Source organism: Leptodactylus fuscus, chromosome 9 (assembly GCF_031893055.1).
Source record: "Leptodactylus fuscus isolate aLepFus1 chromosome 9, aLepFus1.hap2, whole genome shotgun sequence".
Taxonomy (NCBI): domain Eukaryota; kingdom Metazoa; phylum Chordata; class Amphibia; order Anura; family Leptodactylidae; genus Leptodactylus; species Leptodactylus fuscus.
In genome coordinates, this window is record NC_134273.1 from 86859945 (window position 1) to 86870697 (window position 10753).

General features: G+C 38.1%; 1 protein-coding gene across 1 annotated transcript; it reads right to left on the reverse strand.

Annotated features, from left to right (window-relative positions):
* Positions 1 to 691: 691 nt before the first annotated feature.
* TRH (thyrotropin releasing hormone) lies at positions 692 to 9711 on the reverse strand. Its single transcript, XM_075287848.1, has 3 exons — positions 9584 to 9711; positions 2248 to 2448; positions 692 to 1544 (listed from the first exon to the last, which is right to left on the reverse strand). The coding sequence occupies exons 2-3, from the start codon at positions 2441 to 2443 to the stop codon at positions 1003 to 1005; spliced, it is 738 nt and encodes a 245-aa protein (XP_075143949.1). The 5' UTR covers positions 2444 to 2448; positions 9584 to 9711; the 3' UTR covers positions 692 to 1002.
* Between the last annotated feature and the right edge of the window lie 1042 nt (positions 9712 to 10753).

Below are 10753 nucleotides of genomic sequence, written 5' to 3' on the forward strand. Positions count from 1 at the left end.
CCTACTCTGAATATTGGGTCATTCTGTGGTAAGGCCCTTTAACACATACTTGACAACTGTCCCAAAATATCCAGGAGGCTCCCAGAGGTGTGACTTGGGCATTTGTGACAAAAATGGGTGCGAGTGACACATTGTGTGCCCACACCACAAAGAAGGGTGCGACACGCAACAAAAAGGGGCAAGTTGGGTCCCAAAAGTGTGCAAAGTTTTGCTAAAGGAGCAAGATCAGCTGAAAATTTTTGTGGTGCGGATTTGACAAGTATGTTTTGACATGGGCCTATAATCGGCCTCTATAAAGGTAGCGTTAAGTCTTGTTTCTAATAATTGGCCAATGTAAAGGCTCTGGTGATCGGTAGGTAAACAACACATTTTTATGCAGCACCAAAAATAGTTTCGGCAGCACATCACCCTGTAAAAGGGCCCCTGCTTTGAGAGGGAGTGAGAAATCGTGAAATTCTGAAATGAAGAAGAGTGAAAAATCTGTTTATCTGTCTCCTACTTGCCAAGATTGCCATGGCAATGTATGCAAAATATAGTGCATGCCGTCATAATCTGATTTGCATATTGTGCCAGTCTGAGTGTGATGCCATGTAACGACGCCTTGCCGCCCATGGCCTTCTCCAATACTGACACACAACGCAAGGAATATCCAATAAGACCCAATCTGTATTAAAAGACCAAACCATTAAAACAGCATGAAAAGAAATATTCATTAGAAGGGGAGTTGAATGACAGTGCGATGTTGACACCGAAATACCATCTGTGACTGGGTGGGTTGGTTCAGGAGACAGGAGAAAAGTTTGACTTTCATACACCAAAAAATTGTGTTGAGATGTAACATAGGCTGGTTCTTTGTAGACACAGTGCTGGTTAGAATTAGAGGGTCATGGTGGGGGGCTCACTTGGACTTATGGTTGCAGGTACAGTTGACTTGGTCTCCACAACTGGAGGGGTGAGTCGAGGTGCTACTTGAACTGGTCTGAAAAAAAAAACTTGGAGCCATTACTCTTGAAGAACCGGGGCATCTGCCTCCCAGGTTGACCTCCTCCCAGGGTGTTGTCTCTTCTCTTCCATCCTTCCCCTGTTCACATTATCCAGCAGCTCCAGCAGAAGACTTCCCTTGCTGCAGTTGAAAGGGTCTGGTCCCTCACATGGGGGCACAGAGTCATAGTTCTCTGACTCTGCGTACCTCTTACCTGGGTGTTGGCGTTTCTCTACATCTTGAAGGTCACCCATCTCAACGTATTCATCATCATCCCAGCTTCTTTTACCAGGATGTTGACGCTTGCTATAGACCAGGTTCCTCTTGCCTGGATGTTGCCTCTTTGAGACATCATTTAGGAGACTAAAAGAAGGACTCGAGTTATCTAGAAGCTGATCACCCAATGCCGATCTCTTGCCTGGGTGCTGCCTCTTGGGCAACTCCAGATACCAGTCTCCTTCTTCTCGTTTTCCTGGGTGTTGCCTCTTCTCCACTTCTTCGAGAAGCCTTTTACCTGGATGTTGCCTCTTAGAGATCCATTCCAGCCCTGGGGAATCTGTGTCTGCAAAATTTAAAGTCACTTTTTTTGTAAGGAGGCATCTCACATGGATAAAAACAGTAACAAAAGAGAAAAGGTCTTGGAAACAGATGGCTCCCTTGTGTTTTGTGGAAATGCACATAGAATATAATGTATCTATAAGGGCACTGAGCTGACGTGGGCAAGGTAAAATGAAGCAAGCGGGTTATATATTTGGGTGCAAAAGGCCACTATGTGAGACTAAATAGATATTAGTAGTGAACAAGTAGGACTCCTAAAATAATAATCGTTCCAGGGACTAGTAGGGAACAGAGGTGTAATTTGAAGATCCTGGGCCACAATGCAAAATTTATAATGGGGCCCCTACTCAATTTACCTTGTGCCAAGTAGAACAGTGGTAAATTTAATGTGGCAGAGGGACCTTTGGGGCCACATCAGGGTCCAGAGTCTGGTAACAACTGCTACCTCTACACCCCCTGAAGCTGCACCTTGATCAGGAACCACCCTTGCACTGAGAGGTGACTTAGGGTAGTGCATCTGGAAGGCTAATCCTTAAAGACCCGGGAAGTTGATAAATCCACACCCAAGATGGACTGAGACTGAGACTGGTTATGAGCTGGAGTACACAGAGGCTCTAGAACTATGAAGACCGGGGAAACCATGACAGCTTGCACCATGATACTAGACAGGCCCACCCTAGAACAAATGCTCCTAGTGAAACCATTACCTCTTTCACTCTGATCCTCCTCAATCCGACGGAAGAGACTGCGAATTAAGGCCCCCTGGGCTTTCTTCAATGCATTGCTAATGTCCACGCTATCCTCGGATGTGTCCTCTTCCTCATCAGGCAGAGGTTGTTCTTGAGCCACCACCAAGTGGGATAACACTGCCCCTAAGAGCAGCAACCACCAAGTAGATGACATCACGACTGCAATGCAGAAAAGACATGAAAATGATTTCTCCATTCCTATGACGTTGTAACATGGAGAGCACAGTCTACATCACATCACAATACAGTAATTATCACCACGGAGCAGCGCTGGAGTCCGCAGGTAGCGCCGCAATCTACTCAGAGACAACTCCTTGTGTATCCAACAGAAAATAACAGGATGTGCGGATAATTATAACTTATCACACAATTATATACAGCCCTGAACCTGTCTCCAGGGTGCCGCGCTCTGTAATTTCAGCTGTAAAGAAGTCACCCAAAAAATCTCAGGAAACAAAAACTTTACAATCAGGTTTTATCCAAATCTTGTTAACCCCTGAGATGAAAAGAATTTCCCAATCTTTATAATGAATTTGTACTTAATATTCAGGTAACATTCCATATAAAGAACATCCAACAATGCTGTATGGATACTATGGCCCAATACACTTGTGGCAACCCACAACTATAATGGGCACTTCAGTTTTGGGAGGGGGATGAGCAGTATAGCCTTCTTTGTAGAGTCATTAAATCAGTTTCTGGGTCTAAGAGGGTCCAACTGTGACTCTGCTGCCCAAGACCCTGAATTATATCTCGTATTATACTCCAGAGCTGCGCTCACTATTCTGCTGGTGCAGTCACTGTGTACATACATTACTTATCCTGTATTATACTCCAGAGCTGCGCTCACTATTCTGCTGGTACAGTCACTGTGTACATACATTACATTACTTATCCTGTATTATACTCCAGAGCTGTGCTCACTATTCTGCTGGTGCAGTCACTGTGTACATACATTACATTACTTATCCTGTATTATACTCCAGAGCTGCGCTCACTATTCTGCTGGTACAGTCACTGTGTACATACATTACATTACTTATCCTGTATTATACTCCAGAGCTGCGCTCACTATTCTGCTGGTACAGTCACTGTGTACATACATTACATTACTTATCCTGTATTATACTCCAGAACTGCGCTCACTGTTCTGCCGGTGCAGTCACTGTGTACATACATTACATTACTTATCCTGTATTATACTCCAGAGCTGCGCTCACTATTCTGCTGGTGCAGTCACTGTGTACATACATTACATTACTTATCCTGTATTATACTCCAGAGCTGCGCTCACTATTCTGCCGCTGCAGTCACTGTGTACATACATTACATTACTTATCCTGTATTATACCTCAGAGCTGCGCTCACTATTCTGCCGGTGCAGTCACTGTGTACATACATTACATTACTTATCCTGTATTATACCTCAGAGCTGCGCTCACTATTCTGCCGGTGCAGTCACTGTGTACATACATTACATTACTTATCCTGTATTATACCCCAGAGCTGCGCTCACTATTCTGCCGGTGCAGTCACTGTGTACATACATTACATTACTTATCCTGTATTATACTCCAGAGCTGCGCTCACTATTCTGCTGGTGCAGTCACTGTGTACATACATTACATTACGTATCCTGTATTATACTCCAGAGCTGCACTCACTATTCTGCTGGTGCAGTCACTGTGTACATACTGTACATTACATTACTTATCCTGTATTATACTCCAGAGCTGCGCTCACTATTCTGCTGGTGCAGTCACTGTGTACATACATTACATTACTTATCCTGTATTATACTCCAGAGCTGCGCTCACTATTCTGCTGGTGCAGTCACTGTGTACATACATTACATTACTTATCCTGTATTATACTCCAGAGCTGCGCTCACTATTCTGCTGGTACAGTCACTGTGTACATACATTAGATTACGTATCCTGTATTATACTCCAGAGCTGCGCTCACTATTCTGCTGGTGCAGTCACTGTGTACATACATTAGATTACTTATCCTGTATTATACTCCAGAGCTGCGCTCACTATTCTGCTGGTGCAGTCACTGTGTATATACATTACATTACTTATCCTGTATTGTACTCCAGAGCTGCGCTCACTATTCTGCTGGTGCAGTCACTGTGTACATACATTAGATTACGTATCCTGTACTGATCCTGAGTTACAGCCCTTATCATATATCAGAGCTCCATTCACAATTATACATGCCTCAGAGCTGAAATCTCCTCGGCTTTTTATTACCTCAGCTGTTCGTTAAGTGTTCTGGTGACAAGCTTGTTGATGGTTTCCAGTGCAGTTCCTCTAATTACTCTAATTGTTGTGTTTCTTAGTGTAATAGGTGAATATGTAAATCTATCTGATTTATGGCCACAGTGTAGAATAGATGATGGAAGGGAGAAGTGGGGAATCGCTATAGATTTCTTGTTTACTGCCCCTCTGATCAATAGGTATAGATAACATGCAGAATCATTCATCAGACGTATCTCAGCAGGAATCGCCAGGGATTGATCTCACTTTCAAGCTGAATCATCTCCTAATTGGACAATGTGCAGATAACAAACACAGAACAGAAGGGTCATAAGTCATCGGTGCTTAGACAAAGCAGCTAGTGACTGGCAAGAGATCATAGATAGATAGATAGATAGATAGATAGATAGATAGATAGATAGATAGGAGATAGATAGATAGATGATAGATAGATAGATAGATAGATAGATAGATAGATAGATAGGAGATAGATAGATAGATGATAGATAGATAGATAGATAGATAGATAGATAGATGATAGATAGATAGATAGATAGATAGATAGATAGATAGATAGGAGATAGATAGATAGATAGATAGATAGATAGGAGATAGATAGATAGATAGATAGATAGGAGATAGATAGATAGATAGATAGGATATAGATAGATAGATAGATAGATAGATAGATAGATAGATAGATAGGAGATAGATAGATAGATAGATAGATAGATAGATAGATAGGAGATAGATAGATAGATAGATAGATAGGAGATAGATAGATAGATAGATAGATAGATAGGAGATAGATAGATAGATAGATAGATAGGAGATAGATAGATAGATAGGATATAGATAGATAGATAGATAGATAGATAGATAGATAGGAGATAGATAGATAGATAGATAGATAGGAGATAGATAGATAGATAGATAGATAGATAGATAGATAGATAGGAGATAGATAGATAGATAGATAGATAGGAGATAGATAGATAGATAGGATATAGATAGATAGATAGATAGATAGATAGATAGATAGATAGATAGATAGATAGGAGATAGATAGATAGATAGATAGATAGATAGGAGATAGATAGATAGATAGGAGATAGATAGATAGATAGATAGATAGATAGATAGGAGATAGATAGGAGATAGATAGATAGATAGATAGATAGATAGGAGATAGATAGATAGATAGATAGATAGATAGATAGGAGATAGATAGATAGATAGATAGATAGGAGATAGATAGATAGATAGATAGATAGGAGATAGATAGATAGATAGATAGATAGATAGATAGGAGATAGATAGATAGATAGATAGATAGATAGGAGATAGATAGATAGATATATAGATAGATAGGAGATAGATAGATAGGAGATAGATAGATAGATAGATAGGAGATAGATAGATAGGAGATAGATAGATAGATAGATAGATAGATAGATAGATAGATAGATAGAAGATAGATAGATAGGAGATAGATAGATAGGAGATAGATAGATAGATAGATAGATAGATAGGAGATAGATAGATAGATAGATAGATAGATAGATAGATAGAAGATAGATAGATAGGAGATAGATAGATAGATAGATAGATAGATAGATAGATAGATAGATAGGATATAGATAGATAGGAGATAGATAGATAGGAGATAGATAGATAGGAGATAGATAGATAGATAGATAGATAGATAGATAGGAGATAGATAGATAGGAGATAGATAGATAGATAATAGATAGATAGAAGATAGATAGATAGATAGATAGATAGATAGATAGGAGATAGATAGATAGATAGATAGATAGATAGATAGATAGGAGATAGATAGGAGATAGATAGATAGATAGATAGATAGGAGATAGATAGATAGATAGATAGATAGATAGGAGATAGATAGATAGATAGATAGGAGATAGATAGATAGATAGGAGATAGATAGATAGATAGATAGATAGATAGATAGATAGATAGGAGATAGATAGATAGATATATAGATAGATAGGAGATAGATAGATAGGAGATAGATAGATAGATAGATAGGAGATAGATAGATAGGAGATAGATAGATAGATAGATAGATAGATAGATAGATAGATAGAAGATAGATAGATAGGAGATAGATAGATAGGAGATAGATAGATAGATAGATAGATAGATAGATAGGAGATAGATAGATAGATAGATAGATAGATAGATAGATAGATAGATAGATAGAAGATAGATAGATAGGAGATAGATAGATAGATAGATAGGATATAGATAGATAGGAGATAGATAGATAGGAGATAGATAGATAGGAGATAGATAGATAGATAGATAGATAGATAGATAGATAGATAGGAGATAGATAGATAGGAGATAGATAGATAATAGATAGATAGAAGATAGATAGATAGATAGATAGATAGATAGATAGATAGATAGATAGATAGATAGGAGATAGATGATAGATAGATAGATAGATAGATAGATAGATAGATAGATAGATAGGAGATAGATAGATAGATAGATAGATAGGAGATAGATAGATAGGAGATAGATAGATAGATAGATAGATAGATAGATAGATAGGAGATAAATAAATAGATAGATAGATAGACTCTCAGCCCTACTGTCATGTAGCAGCGCTGAACGAATGAGATGTAGCAGAGCTGAGCTTGTAATTCAGGAGAATTCCGGATAATAACAAATCTTTATACCTAGAGATCTTCTATCTTTCTGCGTCCACACAAGATACATTAAAGTTGTGAAGTTTCTTGTACATTTTATGAGAACACGACATATTCCTCTCCACACAACCAGCCATAGTTCCTAATGTCAGGCTGGGGGGGGGTCATGCTGTGGCTTATTAGTTATATGGCCATTTATATGTAACTTGCAGGTTTTCTTACAGCGTTATTTGCTGCTTTTACTGATGTGAGATTTTGTAGATTCATTCAAGTCCTACAGAGAAGCCTATGAGAAAAATGGGCAAATAAAGTGCCGTCCCCCAATAATAATGTGTATTCAGACCCCCAAATAGAAACCAAAGCACCATAAACCACAATGAATGTTATGCGGTACTATAGAATAGCAATAATACTGATAGCAGAGTTCTCCTTTAAGAATATGATGCACTCACACAACTAATGCCAGTGACTGCCTCAGAATACTGACTCAACTCTGCTACATCAGGTATCATTTGAATAACAAGGCAATGAATAAAGCCAATGAATTTTAGAAGACTCTGAAACTACAACTCCCAGCATATTCCATTAAGGTATGATGAGAATCACACACGTGATCAGATCAGTCCCCTGTCATATAAAACAATGACATGAATAATACACCCGACACATTCCTCCTCAAACACCCAAAAATTATCAATGAGTGAGAGGTCACATCTCATATCTGATGTAGTGGAGCCGAGGTTGTCATTTTGGACAAGTGTGAAGGTTATTTGTAGTTTTCCATAGGACTACAATTAAACCTATTGCTTTACATCAGAGTGTGAATGATAAATCCAGCTCTGCTACATTGTAAGTGCAGGAAAGTTATAGCCACAACCTGCACAACCTGCACAACCTGCACTCCCAGTTGCTCTAGAGGAATCAATGGGAAATCTCCACAGATGTCAGTATTGTATTGTATATTCCTGATGGAACTTTCTGTGTTATCAGCTGAGCGAGGAAATGTTACAGAATTATTAGTAGTTTATTCTGATATCTATCTATCTATCTATCTATCTATCTATCTATCTATCTATCTATCTATCTATATCTATCTGTCTGTCTATCTATCTATCTATCTATCTATCTATCTATCTATCTATCTATCTATGTATCTATCTCCTATCTATCTATCTATGTATCTATCTCCTATCTATCTATCTATCTATCTATCTATCTGTCTCCTATCTATCTATCTCCTATCTATCTATCTATCTATCTATCTATCTATCTATCTCCTATCTATCTATGTATCTATCTCCTATCTATCTATCTATCTATCTATCTATCTATCTATCTATCTCCTATCTATCTATCTGTCTCCTATCTATCTATCTATCTATCTATCTATCTATCTATCTATCTATCTGTCTCCTATCTATCTATCTATCTATCTATCTATCTATCTATCTATCTCCTATCTATCTGTCTCCTATCTATCTATCTATCTATCTATCTATCTATCTATCTATCTCCTATCTATCTATCTATCTCCTATCTATCTATCTATCTCCTATCTATCTATCTATCTATCTATCTATCTCTATCTCCTATCTATCTATCTATCTCCTATCTATCTATCTGTCTCCTATCTATCTATCTATCTATCTATCTATCTATCTCCTATCTATCTATCTATCTATCTATCTATCTATCTATCTATCTGTCTCCTATCTATCTATCTATCTATCTATCTATCTATCTATCTATCTCCTATCTATCTCCTATCTATCTATCTATCTATCTATCTCCTATCTATCTATCTCCTATCTATCTATCTCCTATCTATCTATCTATCTATCTATCTATCTATCTATCTATCTATCTATCTATCTATCTCCTATCTATCTATCTCCTATCTATCTATCTCCTATCTATCTATCTATCTATCTATCTATCTATCTATCTATCTCCTATCTATCTATCTCCTATCTATCTATCTATCTATCTATCTATCTATCTATCTATCTATCTATCTCCTATCTATCTATCTATCTATCTATCTATCTATCTCCTATCTATCTATCTGTCTCCTATCTATCTATCTATCTATCTATCTATCTATCTATCTATCTCTTATCTATCTATCTATCTCCTATCTGTCTCCTATCTATCTCTTATCTATCTATCTATCTCTTATCTATCTATCTATCTATCTATCTATCTATCTATCTATCTATCTATCTATCACTTTATCTGACACTTTGCTTTCCTCAGCTGTCACTTTTCTCAGTTCTTGTTCTTCTTTAGGGTCTGTTTGGCGCCCCCAGGAGAGTGTTGTCGGAGTGTTGTCAGAGTCTTGGCATGTACCTGTTTGGTGGCCGCTCCTGCGCTGTGTCTGGCGTCTGCTGTCACCCCCTGTACGGAGCCGTCTGTCTGGGATCTGCCTCTGCTGTGTGTGCTGCTGCCTCCTCCAGCCTCTGCTCCTTTATACCCCTCCTGGCCCAATTATGGAGCAGCCTGTGATGTCATTTGGGTTCGTCGTCTTCTTGTTTTTTTCTTTTATATATATATATATATATATATATATATATATATATATATATATATATATATATGTTTGATGTCAGAAGAGAAGATGTCAAAACAGCATTAACCTTTTACACTCCAAATCCAGAGCATGTTGTGTATTCGAATACAGACCCGAGCGTCTCATATGGATTTGTATCTAGAAACAGAATGTTCCAAGCGTCCACCTCCACTATCAGGAAAATATTACTCTTACATGACCCTTGGTCGTCCCCCTATTATTATCAGATTATAACCCCCCTTCCCAATCTTAAACCCCCGTCTAGTTTGGAAAACATGTTTTCAAATACCCCAATATAGGATTAATATAGGAGATATACTGTGTATATATATATATATATATATATATATATATATATACAGTCCTATGAAAAAGTTTGGGCACCCCTATTAATCTTAATCATTTTTAGTTCTAAATATTTTGGTATTTGCAGCAGCCATTTCAGTTTGATATATCTAATAACTGATGGACACAGTAATATTTCAGGATTGAAATGAGGTTTATTGTACTAACAGAAAATGTGCAATATGCATTAAACCAAAATTTGACCGGTGCAAAAGTATGGGCACCTCAACAGAAAAGTGACATTAATATTTAGTAGATCCTCCTTTTGCAAAGATAACAGCCTCTAGTCGCTTCCTGTAGCTTTTAATCAGTTCCTGGATCCTGGATAAAGGTATTTTGGACAAACAATTCAAGTTCAGTTAAGTTAGATGGTCGCCGAGCATGGACAGCCCGCTTCAAATCATCCCACAGATGTTCAATGATATTCAGGTCTGGGGACTGGGATGGCCATTCCAGAACATTGTAATTGTTCCTCTGCATGAATGCCTGAGGATTTGGAGCGGTGTTTTGGATCATTGTCTTGCTGAAATATCCATCCCCGGCGTAACTTCAACTTCGTCACTGATTCTTGAACATTATTCTCAAGAATCTGCTGATACTGAGTG

Bases quoted from the DNA above. Each gene is read 5' to 3' on its own strand.
- TRH (XM_075287848.1), bottom strand. From the start codon at position 2,443: ATGTCATCTACTTGGTGGTTGCTGCTCTTAGGGGCAGTGTTATCCCAC. The intron at 1,545-2,247 runs GTAATGGTTTCA...TAAATTTTGCAG, and splicing joins GGAGGATCAGAGTGAAAGAG to ACACAGATTCCCCAGGGCTG.